This window comes from Doryrhamphus excisus, linkage group LG2, assembly GCF_037039965.1.
Source record: "Doryrhamphus excisus strain RoL-2023G ecotype Guam linkage group LG2, RoL_Dexc_Guam_v1.1, whole genome shotgun sequence".
Lineage (NCBI taxonomy): Eukaryota > Metazoa > Chordata > Actinopteri > Syngnathiformes > Syngnathidae > Doryrhamphus > Doryrhamphus excisus.
The window spans coordinates 18,599,963-18,620,032 of record NC_136358.1 but is presented as its reverse complement, the minus strand read 5'-3'; the positions used below and the strand labels follow the sequence as shown (position 1 = coordinate 18,620,032).

Here is a 20,070-nt window from a genome sequence, read left to right as displayed (position 1 = left end):
TCCCATGACTGCAGCTGTACATCCCGGCAAACTACAAGCACCTTTGTAGGCTGGTCCAATTCAAACCCCTCAATGGCGTCTCGACTGGAAAGGTCAGCCTTCATTGAACTCTGTCAAGATGAGGCAGCCAGTACATTCCTGAACAACTTGCATGTAAAGTCCCACATTTTGTTGAGTTTACGCTACACACTGTGTACTCGCTGATGATGTTAGACGTTTGCGATTCTTCGGTTGTCTTGCTTTTCTTGAAGCTTCCCAATGCGTGAAGTAGCTCCTCTATGCCGCCCTGTAGCAGTGTCTCCATCAAAGCCTTCAGCAAAGGCAGCTGGAGAGAAAAATATAGACGTTTGGCAAATAATTTCAACTTGAGTGGGTGTTCATGTCAACACACCTTGATGCCATAGGCTTCAAACATCACTTCAAGATCCTGAATAGAAGAAAAGAAAATATGCAGTTTAGTTACTTTTCAAATAAAGCAACAGAAAATATTAATAATAAGGAATTCACCTTCATCTCAAGTGATTTTCCGGGCGCTCCGGCATCACCCTGCAGAAGGACAACACAGTGAGAATAAATATAGAGCACATCCAACTCATTTTGACTTATGGCACCTGTTCTCCTTTCATGCCTACGTCTCCTTTATCCCCCTGCAGTGAAAACATACATTAGCATAATTCCTGGAATTCATAATCAGCTCATTTCCCACTTACCTTAATTCCGGGAGAACCCTACACAATGAGAAACAAAAAGGAACACGTGGTTACTGACACCCACTGCGGAAGCCATGTTGTGTTACTCACAGGAGCTCCTGGAGGACCCATGGGGATGGGAAAGGCTTGTCTGGTTTCGTCGATGGTGGCGCCCTGTGAATGGACATACAATGCCGTCAGCATCCAATGCTAGCAGAAAAAAAGACCTCAAGTGATGGTTTACCTCCGCAGTGACGAGGACCTGCTTCCCAGGTAACCCTGGTGCTCCTGGCTCTCCTTTACTGCCGTCTTTTCCCTGTCAGGCAACACTTCATCTTCAATCTTCTTACTCTGTTGTGCTAAATAACCAAAACAGCACTTACGTTTAAGCCGGTGTCCCCCTTATCACCCTAGAATAGAGAAAAAATGATGGGCAAAAATGTGCAAATTTCATCAAATTTCACCAAATTCTCTGAAGATTGTGATACATTTGAGAGACCTGTTTGCCTTTCTCTCCTTTTATTCCTCTTTCGCCCTGAAAAATGATTGGAAATTCAATTCAGGAAACAAAAACAGGATTTTAAAGCTCCTCACATCTTTTCCCAGCAGTCCTCGCTTCCCATCGATGCCGGGTCTTCCCTGGAAAGAAACAACGTCAATCACAGGGAACGCCACTCACGTAAGTATTTCTAAAATGACAAATACTTCAACTTGCTGATATAGTTCATCTTCAAACAGCTAAAATAATACATAAGGCTAAAAATAACCAATTAAAAATGTCATCCTTGATGTTTGCTAAATACAAGGAATGAAGAGTCTTCAACCAGTCATGATGTGCTATATATACATATATATATATATATATATAACTATATTGACACTTACTATGGTACCCATTATGTCATTGGATGGTCATATCACCTTGTACTTCGGTATGTGACAAAAAAATTAAAATTAAAATTAAAAAATACAAAATAAATGAATAATAAATTCAAATATAATTATAAATTAATAATTAAATATAAATTAATAATTAAATTAATATTAATATATAAATATATTATACACTATGATAACATGCAATAATATAATACACTATATTAATATTAATAATAAATATTTACATTAAAATACATACAAAAACTTACATTATATTATGAAAGCAGGAAGTGAACAAATGTAACAGTTACTGATTGTAAAAGTACCAGATGAAGGGGTAGGATTTAATAAGCTTTGCTTCTTCCTACTCCTTTTGGACATGTGGAACTGTGAACGGATTATGGGATGCATTCAATTGTAATGTGATGCATGATGCATGGTCATTACCATGACCACATTGAGAACAAATATTCTGGGAATCATTTACCGGAGTTCCTGGTAATCCTGGCATTCCCGCAATCCCGATTCGACCCTGCTCGCCTCGTTCTCCTTTCTATTGAGAGCAAGGATAAGGTCGAGAACATATTCCACGTGCTAACTTGTTGAGACGACTTACCGCGCCGGCCTCTCCTTTTTGTCCCTGCGTTTACAATCAAGCATCAGATGAGCTCATTAAAAAGTCAGCACATGTAAGAATAAAACATGTGTGTTATATATGACCTTCATGCCTGGTTCTCCTGGCGAACCATCAAGTCCATCTCTTCCAGAACCCCCCTGTACGAGGTGATGCATGAATGTAAATAGCACAGACAACACTTGTGTGCTTTTTAAGAAATAACTACACAAACCAGAGAAGATCCCGGAAGTCCAGGTTTACCCTCCGGACCCTATGAAGCGATGGAAGATATTTTTTAAAGGGTGCCTCAAACTATTAAATGATTCTACAAGTTTGCAAATTCTCTTCCGGTTGATACAATAACAGGAAATGGGACACTCACTCTTGGTCCAGGTAGGCCCGTCTCTCCCTTCGAACCTGGCTCCCCCGCCTCACCCTGATGGAAACAAGAGCGGGTTTTCATTGGGTTGAAAAGAAATGGACAAAATAGCGCTCATGCTATGAGGTAACCTAGGGTCTGTGCATGTGTATGAAAGTAGTCTTGAATTGATTGTATAAATGCAATATGAATGGATGGCAGTGTCTATTTATGTTTATGTCTATTTAGGCTTTTTATGTGTTTTTATGCTTTTTTTTATAGCTTTTATGTATGGTCGTCAATCATGCACTTTAATTTTGTTGTATCATAACAATGACAATAAAGATATTCTATTCTAAATCAAATACACGTCATATTACGATACCTTAATCACTCGGGTCAGGATGCTGTCTCCAACAGGCTGCAAAATAAAGATTTGATTGAGAGCATTGATTTCCCAGAACTAAGTTCATTTTTTTGGCGGCTTTGCTTATTGTTTCAACTTTATGAGCTCTGCATAAACATGACTGGACCGATGAAATGCTGTCACACACACACATGTCTATAAAAGGTTTGTTTACTTGCGTTCCCGGAGGTCCAGGTTTTCCCTTTGTGACGACAGCAGACACACACACACCCACACAGAGAGAGAGAGATAACTGTTAAAATTAAATGAAAACGTCACAATACACACTCAAGACGCAAGACAAGAGGGAATAGAAGGTGCACTGAAGGGTGGCGCACACACAAAAGGCTAAAAGAAAGAGGCGATGTATCGAAACAGTAATCGTGACGAGTGGATGCATCTTGTGTGGAATGACAAAGCAAAGCAGCGGATCGCAATCGGAACCGTCTATGCAATCGAACACACACCGGCTGGCCTTTTTCGCCTTTCTGTCCATCACGACCCTTTAAGAAGACAAAGAAAACATATTTCCTTGGAATGAATCATGGAATGTGGACATTTGCCATGACAGTAATGTTAGATCTTAACTGCTGGACCAGCATTCCCAGTATCCCCTTTCTTGCCCTGGTCTCCTGGTTGTCCTGGTAAGCCCAGTGGTCCCTGATCCAAATTGAAATCAAACAAATAATTTATGGTCACTGATTATATTTGGTACTAGCAGTGCAAGGGTGACTATGGTGGTAAAATCGTATTTAGAAAGTCATAAACAGGTTTTATATGCTCTAACTATGAAAAAAATATATTCATTCATTCATATTCTACCACTTTTCCTCACAAGGGTCACATGGGGGTGCTGGAGCCTATCCCAGCTGTCTTCGGGTGAGAGGTGGGGTACACCCTGGACTGGTGGCCAGCCAATCACAGGGCACATTTAGGCAAACAACCATTCACACTCACATACCTATGGACAATTTGGAGTCGCCAATTAACCTAGCATGTTTTTGGAATGTGGGAGGAAACCGGAGTGCCCGGAGAAAACCCATGCATGTACGGGGAGAACATGCAAACTCCACACAGAGATGGCCGAGGGTGGGGAAAGACAAAATAAGAACGCAAAAAGTTACCACTTCCACACAAAATAGGAGGAGAACTCATTCATTCATTCATTTTCTACCGCTTATCCTTACAAGGGTTGCAGGGGTGCTGGAGCCTATCCCAGCTGTCTTCGGGCGAGAGGCGGGGTACACCCAGGACTGGTGGCCAGCCAATCACAGGGCACATATACGTAGACAAACAACCATTCACACTCACATTCATACCTATGGACAATTTGGAGTCGCTAATTAATTAACCTAGCATGTTTTTGGAATGTGGGAGGAAACCGGAGTACCCGGAGAAAACCCACGCATGCACGGGGAGAACATGCAAACTCCACACAAAGATGGCCAAGGGTGGGATTGAACTCTGGTCTCCTCGCTGTGAAAATCGAATTCCAATTAAATTAAAATCAAATTCTACTTTGTGGAAATTCACTCATTGCATTAGAGTCTGGAACCAATTAACGGTGATCAACAAGGGATTACACTATGCAAGGAATCCAGTGTGCTGTGGTTTTATTTGCTGAAAGCATGATGGAAATACCCTGAGTCCTCTGTCACCAGGTTGTCCATGCAGTCCTTGTTCTCCCTGTAACAGACAAATATCATTTCCTCAGGTTTCTAATCCCTTGACATCATGTTCAAATGTTTCGAGTAGACCTTTACAGCACCTTTATCCCTTGTTGTCCTGTACTTCCATGTTCCCCCTGAACACAAGGTCAACACGGCACTTGAAATAGCGGGCAATGCTGATTAACATTAAATATGTTATGCATAACTGGATGCATTGTTTGCAATAGCGAGATACTAAACGTCTACATCAAACCACCTCATGTGATTTACTTACATCTTTACCTCTTAATCCTGGCTGTCCAGGAGTTCCGGGTGACCCAACATCACCTTTGTCGCCTTTAGAGCCGTCCTGTCCCTGTAGAGAAATAAATACTATGTTGGTATGATTCATGAATATAAAACTTTAATAGATTGTTTTCGATTACCTTTGGACCTGGTTTTCCAGATAAACCGACATTTCCCTGTGAAAGATAGCAACAATAAATAATATATGCTGTAAATGCAGCAACATATGGATGATTAATTAATGGACTCACTCTATCCCCGTTGTCTCCTTTTGGTCCACGCTGCCCCGGAATCCCAAAACCTGGATTTCCCTGCAGACATCAACCAAACCAGAGTGACAGATTTAAATAAATAGTAAGCAATATTTGTCTCATTTTAATCAACCTTTTCTCCTTTGTCTCCTTGTTCACCCTTTATCCCCTGAGGACCCGTAGCACCGACTGGACCGACGTCTCCCTGCAGGACGGGAAATGCGCCACACATCAATCGGCGGCTTTGGTCATGGGGGAGTTTGTGAACGGCAAATTGTCTTCACTGGAAACGGCTGAAAGGCTCGCTGAGTCATTCAGCAAAAGCTAATGAGGGGAAGTCTTAATTGTGCTTGATGGGAGCACCCGGAGGAGTGTGAGAACACCCGTCATGATTCAATGACAAGGTTCCGAAACAATCACTTCAGTGGATTGATTCATCTTCAGTGTGGGTGTAAACAACAGCGCTGTACTCACCCGTATGCCCTTTTTTCCACTCAGTCCAATAAACTGTTGTGTTAGGACAAAATAAAAGAGTTAGTTCTGAGATGGTGGCCAAAAAAAAATAGATAGTCTTACACCCTTAGCGGGGTCTCCAGGGGCTCCTCTGGGACCCTGATCTCCCTTTAAGCCGACTGGTCCTGTTGGCCCCTGTGGAAAATCAATGACATATTGATTTGACATCCACAAAAAAATTGCTACTTTTACTCTTATCTCCAAATGTAGAATTTTTGAATAAGGCAGTGAAGATAACATCAAGATAGGTGCCACAAAGGCAACCTTTGTGAGGAGTGGGAGGGCGGAAGGGTGGCTGCCTGAAATTAAAATCAGTGATGCAGGACAAAATGTGCCATTTCTGAAAGATACCCATTGAAGCATCGGCTATTAGGACAACAATCATGTATAATCACCTGCATCTCTGTCTAATTTAAGAGACAGGAACAGAATGGCCGACGTGTGAATGTGTCAGGAAAACAGCCACAACAATAATCACATATTCCTGTCTGCCTCCGCCCGATGTACAGTCATGGAAAACGTTATTAGACCTCTGTTTGATGCCTGAAACAACTAAAGGTACATCTGATTGGACAAAGACAATGGTGATAAAAATAACTCATAAGGGCTATAACTTGAAATGACCTCTGGGGTGTAATATCTAAATATAAGGGGGCCTTTTTTCCAACCAAAGTGAATTAGTCTCCTCTTTGTTTGGTTATCCTCTTCATGAGCAACATGTATTAGCTAGGCCTGTCCAATGGTGAAAACATGCAATGAAAATATTCACCCTTTTTACATTTACATTTTTACATTAATTAATCACTATTAATCACAATTTGCAAGTCTTTACTGTTATTTTAAGAACAAAAAAAATAACGATGCAATGTATTTGCATGCATTAACAGATCCAAATCACAGAAATCACTCCACACTCTTTATTGCTCTCTGGTTCTACCATATCTTACTTATTGTGTGGAAATATGGGCTAATAACTATAAAAGCAATCTTCACTCGCTAAATGTACTGCAAAAAAGGTCAGTAAGGATAATTCATAATGCCGCCTACAGAGGACATACTAACTCCTTATTTCTAAAATCACAAATACTTCAACTTGCTGATATATAGGAAAGCAGGAAGTGAACAAATGTAACAGTTACTGATTGTAAAAGTACCCAATGGAGGGGTAGGATTTAATAAGCTTTGCTTCTTCCTACTCCTTTTGGACATGTGTAACTGTGAACTGATTATGTGATGCATTCAATTGTAATCTGATGCATGTTCAAATGAAATTAAACCATTACCATTACCAAATGAACTGGAAATTTAACTCAAGCTAAAAGATAGCACACTAGTCGTCTCTTTAATAGTACCACAACATTTGAATCACACTGTAACCGTGAAGACACCAAGTAAAACTCCCATGTTTGGATATTCACATATTTTTTTTTGCATTTTATAGGATTTCCGAGCATCCTCCAATGCCTCAAATTGGACTTCCATAGTCAAAGTAACGTTAGTGAGTCATAATATTATCCACTCACTGTTTTTCTTTGTGGTTTGGTTTATTTAGACCACACATACATGAATAATCAAGACGTTACTGTGATTTTCATAGTGTCTGTGAATGCATCTCGCTGTTGTCTAGTGTCGCACTGCTGTTCATGTGGTCAGGTCAGAATAAAGTACAAAAAAAAAAACTGTGTGATGATGCTTCTGTCTGCCGTCATAACAGGGAGTTGTGGCTTTAATGACTTAGTGCTGTAAATACATAATCACTTATGACACTCACTGTGGGTCCAAGTGGTCCAGCGGGTCCCCTTTCTCCTTGTTCCCCCTATAACGGAATGCATTTACTCATTTGAGACCTGCAAGGCTGTGCACTTTCACACACCATCTACTACCCTTAAAGCTGATGAGACTGTATTTTACCTTTATCCAATTAATTAAGGCCTTTGTATTTTTATGTCTAATGGACTGAGTAGATGAGTGTGTGTGTGTGTGTGTGTGGACTGGAACTCACCTTGTCCCCTTGCTCCCCTTTCAATCCCTTCTTCCCCTGCAGACAGAATAAACGAGCAGGCATGGCTAATATCTCTAAAACCATTAAGCCGCAGCTATTGGGTTTAACCTCGTTAGCACCGAGTGATATTCAGGATAAAATATGCAAGACTAAAGGAATCGGGGGACATACCCGAGGTCCGATGGCTCCTTGGACGCCTTGTTCTCCAAGATCACCCTGAAGAGGTAGACACAGTAGAGGCTGCATAACACTGTCATTGAAATACAATTCAATCAATGTTGAGGTACCTTTGGGCCCACCGGTCCTGTGGCGCCCACATTTCCCTGCAAAATAATGTTCCTGTCAATTACCATCGGGTCTGATAACAATACTTAACACGCAAATATGTATCTAAAAGATGGCTAGTTTTTTAAACTGATACTGTACCTTCTCTCCTGGTTCTCCACGAGGACCCGGAGCACCCTGAACGCCGGCTCCATCTACACCCTGCAAGAGTTTCCATTCATCAGAGAGGTGGCACAGTGACATATTAGACGTAATAATAATAATAATAATAATAATAATAATAATAATAATAGTAATAGTCCTTACCTTCTCTCCTTTCTGACCCGGTAAGCCTGCTACACCATCGGCGCCCATCGGGCCAGGCAAGCCTGCTATACCCTTCAGTGTTGGGGTTGGTATGGCACATTTTATAATTTGAATGCGAGAAACAAAAAAAATATATATATTCTTATATATTTATACTGTATTTTTAGATATTGCATTTTCATGCTTTCACTTGTCATTTATTCACTTACATGGTTTCCATCTTCTCCTTTGTCACCCTTAGCACCCGGCTTCCCACGTAAACCCTTTAAAATGGATAAGACACACATAAAAATATGATATATTTATCCAATATTATTGATAAGAAGGAAAAGATTATTGTTATGTACCTTTTCTCCTGGTTCTCCAGTATCGCCCTGTGTAAAACATAGGGTAAGGATAGCTATGACACCTAATTCACTACGCATTATACTTTATCGTATAGAGCTGTAATTCGATTCATTCGCATGTTACTCATAATTAATAACAGATGGGAAGACGTTTTTAATCTATAAATAACTGACCTTTGTTACATTTAAGAATAAATGCTGACAACTTAGTGCTCAAAAGTAGTCAGTCGTTCACAGAAGTAGGACTACACGTTTGTACTGTAGTGTACTGTAGTGTACTGTAGTGGACTGCATGCTTGTACTGTAGTGTACTGTAGTGTACGGCAGTGGACTGTAGTGTACTGCAGTGTGCTGTAGTGGACTGCAGTGTGCTGTAGTGGACTGCAGTGGACTGTAGTAGACTGTAGTGGACTGTAGTGGACTGCATGCTTGTACTGTAGTGTTCGGTAGTGTACTGCAGTATACTGTAGTGTACTGCAGTGGACTGTAGTGTATTGTAGTGGGCTGTAGTGTGCTGTAGTGTACTGTAGTGGACTGCATGCTTGTACTGTAGTGTACTGCAGTGTACTGTAGTGTACTGTAGTGTACTGCAGTGTACTGTAGTGTACTGCATGCTTGTATTGTAGTGTACTGTAGTGTACTGCAGTGGACTGTAGTGTACTGTAGTGTGCTGTAGTGTACTGTAGTGGACTGCATGCTTGTACTGTAGTGTACTGCAGTATACTGCAGTGGACTGTAGTGGACTGTAGTGTACTGTAGTGGACTGTAATGCAGTCAGGCTATAGCTTATACTTCACTGCCAAACATTACAGTCACATAAATGCTAATAAACTGATAATAAATAATCATGCTAGCAAATTCCCTGGTGAGCCTTAACTGCCATCTCATTGCTGTGTGTGCCCACTTCCTCATTATGTCCCCATGTGACACAAATGTGCGTCCTACAAGAGCGATAGCGTCATTAAAGGGAATTTCCGTTGTTGACTTTGACAGCCCTCATAGAAATACATTATGAACAAGTGAAATTATTTATATACATATATATATTTTTTACCTTGACAGACACTCCCGGTGGTCCTGCTGGGCCAGGCAGACCTGGAACTCCTATGGCTCCTGGTATACCTGGAGGCCCCTGAGGATAACATAACATAATACAGCATTTGTATTGAGACCATAAAAAAAATTTTTTAGGAGGACTTACTGAGGATCCTGGTTCCCCTTTTCTCCCGGGGATGAAGTTTGCATCAGGGCCTGCGATGACATAACCAGGTTCTCCCTGTGTAGATGTAGGAAAGACACATTTCCTGATGATGGATCCACGATAGGAATCTATCCATAGCAAAGAAATTCAAACGTACTCTCTCCCCCCTTTGGCCCTTTGGACCAGTAAGACCAGGAGCACCCTGTCATTGTCAGATAAGAACAGTCAATATCAATAAACTTGCATGTTTGATGCCCATGTGTGTTGGTTCATTTTACCGTATCACCTGGCACCCCTGGGGGGCCCTGATAAAGGAAAGCCAAACACAAAAACATATAATAAACACATGAATTAATACACTCAAACAACATCAGTGCGGGGTTTGCTCTTTCCCACAATGCAGTTACCCGCTGGCCACCGGAACCTGGGGGTCCAGTTCTTCCAGGCCGTCCAGGCAAGCCAGGAATGCCATCTGTTCCAGGAGGCCCCTGTTAAAGTAAAGCAATATGGTGGGGAAACAGAATAAAAGCAAGCGTCACACCACCTACTGAAATACAGTTATTATTATTTAATTGACTTACGGCCAGTAAAGCCGGCCATATTTCAAACGTTTGTCACATGATCCTGCCAGTGCTTGAGAATTTGACAGTGTGTACATCTTACCTTTTCACCTTTCTCCCCCTTGGAGGAGCTAAACGGATCATACGGTCCGGGAATTTGCCTGAATTGCTACATAAAAAAAAGTATCTGAGAAAAGGACACATGTTCATAGGAAGATGCTGAAATCTTAGTTGAACATACCAGACCTCCAAGACCAGGACTGCCTCCCTGAAAAAGTGGATTTCATCATGAATATTCTATTGCAACACATTTCAAATACATTTAAGTAGGAAGAAAACTTACCTTTTCTCCTTTCTGGCCCTAGGAAAAAACAAGGAGTTCATATTACGTTATCACGATGCATTGTATCATTGATCATCGTTTCCTATTGGTAGTATTGACCCCACCTTGACACAGTGGGAGGGGCAAGGAGGCTGAAGTGGGTCATCAGTGGGTGTGTCCAGCTGAGTCAACTAAAAATGAACAACAATGGAGGATCAATGAATGGGAAAGGGACTGCACGGCGATCAAGTGGCAGACCTCACAGCTAGGAGACCCGAGTTCAATTCCACCATGTGGAGTTTTCATGTTCTTCCCGTGCATGCGTGGGTTTTCTCCGGGTACTCCGGTTTCAGTTTCCGGGTACTCCGGTTTCCAAAAACATGCTAGGTTAATTAGCGACTCCAAATTGTCCATAGGTATGAATGTGAGTGTGAATGGTTGTTTGTCTATATGTGCCCTGTGATTGGCTGACCACCAGTGCAGGGTGTACCCTGCCTCTCGCCCGAAGACAGCTGGGATAGGCTCCAGCACCCCCCATGACCCTCGTGAGGATAAGCGGTAGAAAATGAATCAATGAATGAATTAATGTAATGTGGCTGCAGGCGGTCGAGTGGTTAGCACGCGGACCTCACAGCGAGGAGACGCGAGTTCAATCCCACCCTTGGCCATCTCTGTGTGGAGTTTGCATGTTCTCCCCGTGCATGCGTGGATTTCCTCCCCCATTCCAAAAACATGCTAGGTAAATTGGCGACTCCAAATTGTTCATAGGTATGAATGTGTGAGTGTGAATGGTTGTTTGTCTATACGTATGTGCCCTGTGATTGGCTGGCCACCAGTCCAGGGTGTATGCCTCTTGCCCGAAGACAGTTGGGATAGGCTCCAGCACCCCCGCGCGCATAAGCGGTAGAAAATGAAAATGAATGAATGAATGAATGAAAGGAAAGTCCAACTGATCTTTGTGGGCCGCACGGATGTTTCCATTCTTTACAGTTTCACGTAAGGCTGAAACGATAAAATACCTTCATGAAGCTTTTTACCTTCTCATCATCATGCAGGTTGAACTCAGACAGGAGTTCCTCACTACAGATGCTCCCCAGGAATTCTCTCTCCATGGAGGGAAAGTCATCGAAGGTGGGCGCATAGAAGATGTTCTTGTAGCTGCTGGGGGTCACGATGCTTCGCAATTCCTGCAGGTCGGCATTGGCCACACCCACCGCCAGAACGCTGACACCTACACATGGACAACCGAGAAGAAACTTGGTTGAGAAACCTGAAGGTTGAGAAGGAACTACGTTCTTACCGACCCAGAGCTCTTGCGATTCTGGAGGGGGGCACCGCATCGTCCTGGGCCTTTCCGTCTGTGATCAGAACCAGAACATGGGCGACCCCCCGCCTCATGCCCAGAGACTCTTGGAACAGTTCCTGCAGGACGTAGCTGATGCCTTTTCCTGCGTGGGGACACAAACATTACAAAACCTTTGCTTGAGTGATGATTCTGTCCGATTTTGTTTACCTGTCCTGGTGTTGCCCCCCCCATAGGGTAGCCCCCTCAGCGCCCTGAGCACAGAGTTCCGGTCTTTGTGATCGTTGAGTCGGAATTGGATTCGGGGATCGTCGCTGAAGTGAACCACAGCTATCTGTGAGGAAAGAGAGCATTTTTTTTTTTTGTCTTTTGTCTTCACCTAAACCAGGGGTGTCCAAAGTGCGGCCCGGGGGCCATTTGTGCCTCATGGCTCGTTTGTTGGCCCACAGCACATTTTTGAAATGTAACTTAACAAGAAAGCTAATAAAAAAACAAACAGTGGAGAGTTAAAAATTAGGACACTTTTGTTTGTTTATTCCGGCTTTTTCCTGATTTAATGAATTTTATGAGAATAAAATTGTAATATGTGAAAAAATGTAATTCCTTTATAAAATAATGTAATATTATGAGAAACTAACCAAACAAACAAAGTAGCAAAGGAATGTATTGAATATCAATATCTGAAGAAAACAACAGGCTAATTATTAGTTTTTAGGCTTATTAGTCTTTTTATTTCTTATGTCTTTATATTTTTTATTATCCTTTTATTTATTAGTCTAATTTAATTTAATTTAATTTAATTTAATTTAATTTAATTTAATTTAATTTAATTTAATTTAATTTAATTTAATTTAATTTAATTTAATTTAATATGGAACCAATTAACCGCGATAAACGATTATGGGCACTAACTTGTATGCCTTGAGGGCCAACGACAGGGAAATAGGTTGCCACTCGGAATATGAAGTCCTTCATCTTGTTGAAGTTGTTTGCACCGATGCTGGACGACTCATCCACCAGGAACACCAAGTCTACTTTGCTCGTGCTGCAATCTGACCCAACACAGAAGTCAGCAATCACGGGAACATGGAATGCAGTCTTTAAAATAATGTACCTGGTTTTGGTTTTGGTTGTGCCGTGGTCTCGCTGCTAGCTGTGGTTGACTGGGGGGAGGTGACTGCAGTTGCTTTGTGATGACTTGGAGTCTTCTTTGTGGGTTGAATTGGTGGCATGTAAACAGGGCTTTTGGTGCCCCTTGTCGCCGTCAGAGGAACTGTGGTGTTGGCTGTGACATGAGGAGCAACTGTTGCTGGCTGGGATGTTGGAGGATGCTGTCCCACTGCACAAAACCATCACAAGTCATCGTTAATTAAAATATTTTTGACGCAAGGTGCTTTTCTGGAACCCTACTTACCGATTCGCTGGTAAACAGTGCTAACCGGCCCCTCCACTTTCCCATACAAAGGCCTAATGGAGAAAATATAGGTTCTGCCATATAAGAGATTGCTGACTTTAAAGGAGGTGAAACCAGGACCCAGCATCTCTTTTTTAGTCTCAAACACTGAAACGACACACACAAGGAAGACACTAATGACACATATCTTCTGGATGTCTCTTATTGTCACTGTATTTTAGTTTTCGCAACTTCACAACGACACATAAATTTGAATATTACAATATGAATGTCATCCCCCTTGCCACTGAAGAGCGCTTATGCTGTGATCCAATACACCCAACGCAATAACATATGATGCTCGTCATAGCCTGCTTTAATCTCTAGGGAGCCCTGAGACCAACAATTCCTGGTAATGTCATCACCGGAAAAAGATTATTGAGAACATTTCAGAACATTTTTTTTCCACACCGACCTGAGATATGCCGCCAGCTAAGAAGGTACCCGGAGACATCAGCCACACGCGTCCAGTTTAGAACTGTACCGCTGTCTGTCGTGTTCATTGCCGTGAAACTGTTTACTCTCGGAAGCTCCACTTAGGGTGATGGCAAAAAAAGCATAATTTCACTTTTGACACAAAAATATGTATGTATAGGAGTTGAAAAAAACTCACAAGTGCGTGCTGTGACCAGGACAGAACTTCCCTCCCGGCTGCCCGCTATGGAGGACACTTGGATCTTGTAAGCCGAGCCCTGGCGTAGGTTCTTAATAGTGAAGCGTGTAACATCAGCAGGTACAACCTGGGACTTTTCTTCCCCCCCTAGAACAGGGAAAAGCAAAATAAGGCTTGAGGTGGGTCAGGCCTACAATTCGGTGACATTTCAGCATTAGTTATTAAACAACAAAAAAATTGTTGGAGCTCAAGATTCTATTGAATTAATTCATTTTCTACCGCTTATCCTCACGAGGGTCGCGGGGGGTGCTGGAGCCTATCCCAGCTGTCTTCGGGCGAGAGGCGGGATATATAGGTGGGGCACATATAGACAACAACCATTCACACTCACAATTTGGAGTCGCCAATTAACCGAGCATGTTTTTGGAAAGCAAAAAAGTAAGGTCAGTTATTCTTAATTAAAAAGCGGATAGTGGACTTATACCGTAGTTTCTGGACTATAAATCGCTCCGGAGTACAAGTCGCACAAGGTCAAAAATGCATAATTAGGTAGAAAAAAAACATACGTAAGTGGCACTGCAGTATAAGTCGCAAGAGGCCAAAAATGCATAATTAGGTAGAAAAAAACATACGTAAGTCGCACTGGAGTATAAGTCGCACGAGGGCAAAAATGCATAATTAGGTAGAAAAAAACATAGTACATAAGTCACACTGGAGTATAAGTCGAACAAGGCCAAAATTGCATAACTAGGTCGAAAAAAACATACGTAAGTCGCACTGGAGTATAAGTCGCACAAGGCCAAAAATGCATAATTAGTTAGAAAAAAACATATGTAAGTCGCACTGGAGTATAAGTTGCACAAGGCCAAAAATGCATAATTAGGTAGAAAAAAACATACATAAGTCACACAAGGCCAAAAATGCATAATTAGGTAGAAAAAAACATACATAAGTCGCACTGGAGAATAAGTCGCACAAAGCCAAAAATGCATAATTAGGTAAAAAAAAAAAACATACGTAAGTAGCACTGGAGTATAAGTCGCACAAGGCCAAAAATGCATAATTAGGTAGAAAAAAACATACGTAAGTAGCACTGGAGTATAAGTCACACGAGGGCAAAAATGCATAATTAGGTAGAAAAAAACATACATAAGTCGCATTGGAGTATAAGTCGCACAAGGCCAAAAATGCATAATTAGGTAAAAAAAAAAACATACGTAAGTCGCACTGGAGTATAAGTCGCACAAGGCCAAAAATGCATAATTAGGTAAAAAAAAAACATATGTAAGTAGCACTGGAGTATATGTCGCAGGAACAGCCAACCTATGAAAAAAAAGTGTGACTTATAGTCCGGAAAATACGGTAATCTAATTAGGGCTCGAGCACTGACCAGTGCGAAAGCCCTATTGTAATCGTTCCGTTTTTTATTCTGACGAAAGGACGGCCATTTTGAGGGCCTTAACATGCCCGAAAACTCACCAAATTTTGCAAGCGCGTCAGGTCTGGCGAAAATTTCGATCTGGTGGGGGTCCCGAAAACAATGTTCCAAAATTGACTCTCTAGCGCCACCTTTAATTTTTGAAAAAATTGGCCCCCGCCACCAGTTTCACCTATCGTCACGAAACTTGGTGGAGACGTCTATCGTGACAGGACGGACCAAAAAGTCTCAAGAACCCATATTGGAAAACGAACAGGAAGTCGGCCATTTTGGATGGCGGCGGCCTTTTTCGTGCCAGAAGTTGGGGTCGTATCTCGACGAACTCCTCCTAGGGGGTTTGACCGAATGAGTCCGTTGTTGCATCAACGGACACTAGACGGATGGCCGACGTTAAATTGCGAAGGATTTTGGGATATTCCATACGATGTGGGCGTGGCACGCCCCCAAATTTTGCCCATTTTCATATGTCCGGGCCTTGCACGCTGAGCGTAACTGTAGACGTGAATAACTTGGCTCCACGTGGTCAGATCTTCATCATACTTGGTACATGTGATCATGGCCCCGCCCCGAAGGTCCCCGTAGGTCACTTCCTGATTTTGTCGCAGCGCCACCTATTGGCGACAGGCTAAAGGCGTGTCATCTACATGAGGCCTTTTCTGCCAGGAGATTCATCAGATGAACATTGGGGTCACAAGGTCACTGCCTGACAGCCTGGTGAAGCCTGTTGATGGACCATGATGCAGGAAAAGCGCACGTGGTGGGCGTGGCCTGGCGGCGAATGCTCAGGCCTCGCCATTTACATAGAAAAGGTCATCATTCGCCCGCAAAAGGTCGCATGGGCTTGAAAACTCATAGGGGGGGTCAGAATCCAGGCCTGAGCGGCCTGGTGTGGCCCCCATATGAAACCAAGCCAAATTGACTCACTAGCGCCACCTAGAAGTTTTAAAATAATTATCCCTCGCCTCCCGTTGCACGTATCGGCATGATTTTCGGAGGAGACATCACTCGTGACAGGACGCACAAAAAAGTCTCAATAACCCATGTTCTAAAACCAACAGGAAGTCGGCCATTTTAGGTGGCGGCGGCCATTTGGGGGCGGATGTATGGGTCGTATCTTGACGAACTCCTCCTAGGGGGTTTGACCGAATGAGTCCGTTGTTGCATCAACGGACACTAGACGGATGGCCCACGTTAAATTGCGAAGGATTTTGGGCCGCTCCATAGGATGTGGGCGTGGCACGCCACCAAACTTTGACCATTTCATATCTGGCCCTGCCTGGTGTCTGGCCTTGCCTTGAAGCAATGTACATCAAAGTCAATACACAGTTTGACTGACAGACTGATGATGTCAGTTGATGGACTATGATGTGTGTAAAGCACATGTGGGGGGCGTGGCCACGGCGAATGGTCAGCCTTCGCCATTGACCATCAAAAGGTCATCATTTGCCTGCAGAAGGTCACAGGCTGCTGAAATCTTAAACGTGAGGCCTTAATCCAGGCCTGAGCGCCCTGGTGGTGCTCCCATGTGACACCAATCTAAATTGACACACTAGCGCCACCTAGAAGTTTCAATTCATTATCCCTTGCCACCCGTTACACGTATCACTATGATTTTCGGTGGAGACGTCTATCATGACAGGACGCACCTAATGCTCCAGAAGCCATGTTCTAAACACAGCGCCACCAACTGGTGGAAATGTATATCTGCCGTAACTTCCTGATTCATGGTCAGATTGTCTTGAAATTTTTTTTGGTGTGTTGGGTCAATCTCTGGTCTGTTATACTGTGTGTACATAGACTCTATAGCGCCACCAACTGGTGGAAATGTATATAGCCGTAACTTCCTTCCACATGGTCGGATCAAGCCCAAATTTTTTCTGGTGGTTTGGGGTACCCTCTGGTCTATGACTGTGTGTGTACATAGACTGTATAGCGCCACCAACTGGTGGAAATGTATATAGCCGTAACTTCCTTCCACATGGTCGGATCAGGCCCAAATTTTTTCTGGTGGTCTGGGGTACCCTCTGGTCTATGACTGTGTGTGTACATCGACTGTATAGCGCCACCAACTGGTGGAAATGTATATAGCCGTAACTTCCTTCCACATGGTCGGATCAGGCCCAAATTTTTTCTGGTGGTCTGGGGTACCCTCTGGTCTATGACTGTGTGTGTACATACGCTATAGCGCCACCAACTGGTGGAAATGTATATCTGCCGTAACTTCCTTACGCACGGTCGGATCGGCCCCTAATTTTTTCTGTTGGTTCGGGGTACCCTCCGGTCCGTTACCGTGTGGGCCAACCACTCTATAGCGCCACCCACAGGCGGAAACGTATATCCGCCGCAAGGACCTACCGCGTGGTCCGATCGTCGTGAATTTTTTTATGGCGGTTCGCGGTGTCGGACGGGACGTGACCGCGCACCCGCCTCGCCGCCGCTGTCGCCCCCTCCTGGCGGAAAATTGCAAGTGCCGTGACTCCCTTACCGCTTATCCGCTCGCCGCGGTTTTTCGTACGGCGCGCCCGTCCGGTCGCGCGCGCGACCCCGACCTGCGCGTACCCCCGACCGCGTCGGGGTGCTCGAGCCCGCTCATCACTGCTTGCAGTTTTAATTTAAATTGAAATTAAATGTTTTCTTTTTCATGGGAACGCGAATGACCCCAAATGGTAGGAATGACTCACATGGTTGTAGCTGACGCAGAATATTTCGCAGCATACCTGTGAAGTGAATCCAGGAGACCTTATACCCAGATGCAGCAGATGTGGTCCTCCAGGACAGGGTGACAGAGTCGACGCCAGTGTCCGCAACCTTGACCTCCTTCACTGCCGGGAGTGGTTCTGCGTCCGGGTCAGCAGCTGAAGATAAAACATACAATAAAGTGATACTGGCTATGTTTGAAAACAAAGCCCATGGAATCACCACCTGTGAGTTGAGTTAAGGAGATTTCTGGCCCCTCCGTGTTGCCGTATAACGCACGGACTGTGATTGTGTAAGTGGACTGTGGGTTCAAGTCCTGGATGTGATAGACCAGAACACTGTGGTCCAAGTAGCGAGACTGGGGGCTGCCGTAGTCTATAAAAAACACCAAATGACACAAGGTGACATCAAATTCATGGAGCTTCATCACAAAATGCAGGTAGAGTTGTCCCTCGCTACATTACGGTTTGTACATCACACCCTCACTTATAGCATTTTTTCCAAAATGTATGTTTACTTATTGTGTGGAAATATGGGCTAATAACTATAAAAGCAATCTTCACTCGCTAAATGTACTGCAAAAAAGGTCAATAAGGATAATAATCACTATATTGACACTTACTATGGTACCCATTATGTCATTGGATGGTCATATCACCTCGTACTTTGGTATGTGACAAAGAAAATACAAAATACAAAATAAAAATGAATATAAATATTAATATGAATACAAATTTAAATAAAATAAAACTATATTAGGAAAGCAGGAAGTGAACAAATGTAACAGTTACTGATTGTAAAAGTACCAGATCTTATTTATGACTAAATAAATAAATACACCAATAAATAAAAATTCATAAAATATATTAAAAAATAAAAAAAATACAAATAATTATATTATGAAAGCAGGAAGTGAACAAATGTAACATTTACTAATTGTAAAAGTACCAGATGGAGGGGTAGGATTTAATAAGCTTTGCTTCTTCCTACTCCAATTGTCGTGGTAGGATGGAACCAATTAACCGCAACAAACAAGGGGCGACTGTACATGTAGCAGGAGATGTAAAAAAAAAATAATAATAAAAAAAAATATATATATATATATATATCACCAGTGTTCCAAGAGAGTTTGTACTCAGTAGCGCCCACTATTGGACTCCACCGCACACCAATGGAGGAGCTGGTGTAAGACGTCACCTCAAAAGTGGACACGTAACCAAGAGGAGCTGAGGGGAAAGACGACGATAAACAATTAGCATTCTTGTATTGCGTAGTAGTAGTGTATTGTAGTGTACAAGTACGCACAAGTTCGGAAGGTAGCAGTGATCCCGGGCCCGACCACAGACCCGAAGAGCACATAGAGAGTAAGCGCATACTCGGTGTCATGGGCGAGGTTCTTCAGCTGGTACTCTGCAGTGGTGCCGTTCAGAGCCAACTGCCTGGGGCGGTCCCGACCGACAAACTCTGTGGGTAGACACCAGGATGGTGAAAGAAGCTCTCGACGATGAAAATTCAAGTTTTCCAAATGACCTGCGGTAGGTCCCCAAGCCAGGCGGTATCCTGTGGCCCCTGGGACGCCGTTCCACGCAATGACGGCAGCGCTGGTGCTCACTGCTGATACCTTCAGGGTTTGTACTGCGCTGTTTTCCACTAAAAGAAAATACATTTGAAATATCGATATATATATATATATATATATGCCCCCCATATATTGCAGTTGTTACATGTCTTGACTTTAGTGGATGTGACCGGCCCCTCCATGTCTCCAAAGATGGGATTCATAGTGATGGTGTACTCAGTGCCCGCGTGGAGGCCCTGGATCATGTAGAAGCTAAAGGCATCCCTGAGGTTAATGTTCTCTATGTGGCCGTCTGCA

The 20,070-nt window shown here is 43.0% G+C and overlaps 1 protein-coding gene across 1 annotated transcript in view; it reads right to left on the bottom strand.

Annotated features, from left to right (window-relative positions):
* col7a1l (collagen type VII alpha 1-like) overlaps window positions 1–20,070 on the bottom strand; it is a 49,414-nt gene that overhangs the window by 15,024 nt on the left and 14,320 nt on the right. The window contains exons 12-69 of the mRNA XM_078787235.1: window positions 19,919–20,065; window positions 19,725–19,844; window positions 19,500–19,658; window positions 19,307–19,420; window positions 18,420–18,569; window positions 18,215–18,352; window positions 14,060–14,206; window positions 13,862–13,981; window positions 13,408–13,554; window positions 13,108–13,332; window positions 12,906–13,045; window positions 12,204–12,327; window positions 11,995–12,138; window positions 11,728–11,921; window positions 10,816–10,881; window positions 10,712–10,729; window positions 10,610–10,636; window positions 10,472–10,537; window positions 10,216–10,296; window positions 10,087–10,113; window positions 9,966–10,010; window positions 9,662–9,883; window positions 8,608–8,634; window positions 8,470–8,523; window positions 8,261–8,332; window positions 8,096–8,155; window positions 7,957–7,992; window positions 7,841–7,885; window positions 7,670–7,705; window positions 7,439–7,483; window positions 5,731–5,802; window positions 5,629–5,661; window positions 5,288–5,359; window positions 5,155–5,214; window positions 5,044–5,079; window positions 4,893–4,973; window positions 4,717–4,752; window positions 4,590–4,634; window positions 3,537–3,608; window positions 3,416–3,451; window positions 3,124–3,150; window positions 2,928–2,963; window positions 2,567–2,620; window positions 2,417–2,455; window positions 2,289–2,342; window positions 2,185–2,208; window positions 2,056–2,121; window positions 1,284–1,328; window positions 1,189–1,224; window positions 1,073–1,099; window positions 934–1,005; window positions 801–863; window positions 711–728; window positions 612–647; window positions 508–546; window positions 392–427; window positions 191–325; window positions 42–110 (exon numbers count right to left, since the gene is read on the bottom strand). Coding sequence (XP_078643361.1) covers window positions 42–110; window positions 191–325; window positions 392–427; window positions 508–546; window positions 612–647; window positions 711–728; window positions 801–863; window positions 934–1,005; window positions 1,073–1,099; window positions 1,189–1,224; window positions 1,284–1,328; window positions 2,056–2,121; window positions 2,185–2,208; window positions 2,289–2,342; window positions 2,417–2,455; window positions 2,567–2,620; window positions 2,928–2,963; window positions 3,124–3,150; window positions 3,416–3,451; window positions 3,537–3,608; window positions 4,590–4,634; window positions 4,717–4,752; window positions 4,893–4,973; window positions 5,044–5,079; window positions 5,155–5,214; window positions 5,288–5,359; window positions 5,629–5,661; window positions 5,731–5,802; window positions 7,439–7,483; window positions 7,670–7,705; window positions 7,841–7,885; window positions 7,957–7,992; window positions 8,096–8,155; window positions 8,261–8,332; window positions 8,470–8,523; window positions 8,608–8,634; window positions 9,662–9,883; window positions 9,966–10,010; window positions 10,087–10,113; window positions 10,216–10,296; window positions 10,472–10,537; window positions 10,610–10,636; window positions 10,712–10,729; window positions 10,816–10,881; window positions 11,728–11,921; window positions 11,995–12,138; window positions 12,204–12,327; window positions 12,906–13,045; window positions 13,108–13,332; window positions 13,408–13,554; window positions 13,862–13,981; window positions 14,060–14,206; window positions 18,215–18,352; window positions 18,420–18,569; window positions 19,307–19,420; window positions 19,500–19,658; window positions 19,725–19,844; window positions 19,919–20,065 — 4,415 coding nt within the window. The remainder of the gene's footprint in view (window positions 1–41; window positions 111–190; window positions 326–391; window positions 428–507; window positions 547–611; window positions 648–710; window positions 729–800; window positions 864–933; window positions 1,006–1,072; window positions 1,100–1,188; window positions 1,225–1,283; window positions 1,329–2,055; window positions 2,122–2,184; window positions 2,209–2,288; window positions 2,343–2,416; window positions 2,456–2,566; window positions 2,621–2,927; window positions 2,964–3,123; window positions 3,151–3,415; window positions 3,452–3,536; window positions 3,609–4,589; window positions 4,635–4,716; window positions 4,753–4,892; window positions 4,974–5,043; window positions 5,080–5,154; window positions 5,215–5,287; window positions 5,360–5,628; window positions 5,662–5,730; window positions 5,803–7,438; window positions 7,484–7,669; window positions 7,706–7,840; window positions 7,886–7,956; window positions 7,993–8,095; window positions 8,156–8,260; window positions 8,333–8,469; window positions 8,524–8,607; window positions 8,635–9,661; window positions 9,884–9,965; window positions 10,011–10,086; window positions 10,114–10,215; window positions 10,297–10,471; window positions 10,538–10,609; window positions 10,637–10,711; window positions 10,730–10,815; window positions 10,882–11,727; window positions 11,922–11,994; window positions 12,139–12,203; window positions 12,328–12,905; window positions 13,046–13,107; window positions 13,333–13,407; window positions 13,555–13,861; window positions 13,982–14,059; window positions 14,207–18,214; window positions 18,353–18,419; window positions 18,570–19,306; window positions 19,421–19,499; window positions 19,659–19,724; window positions 19,845–19,918; window positions 20,066–20,070) is intronic.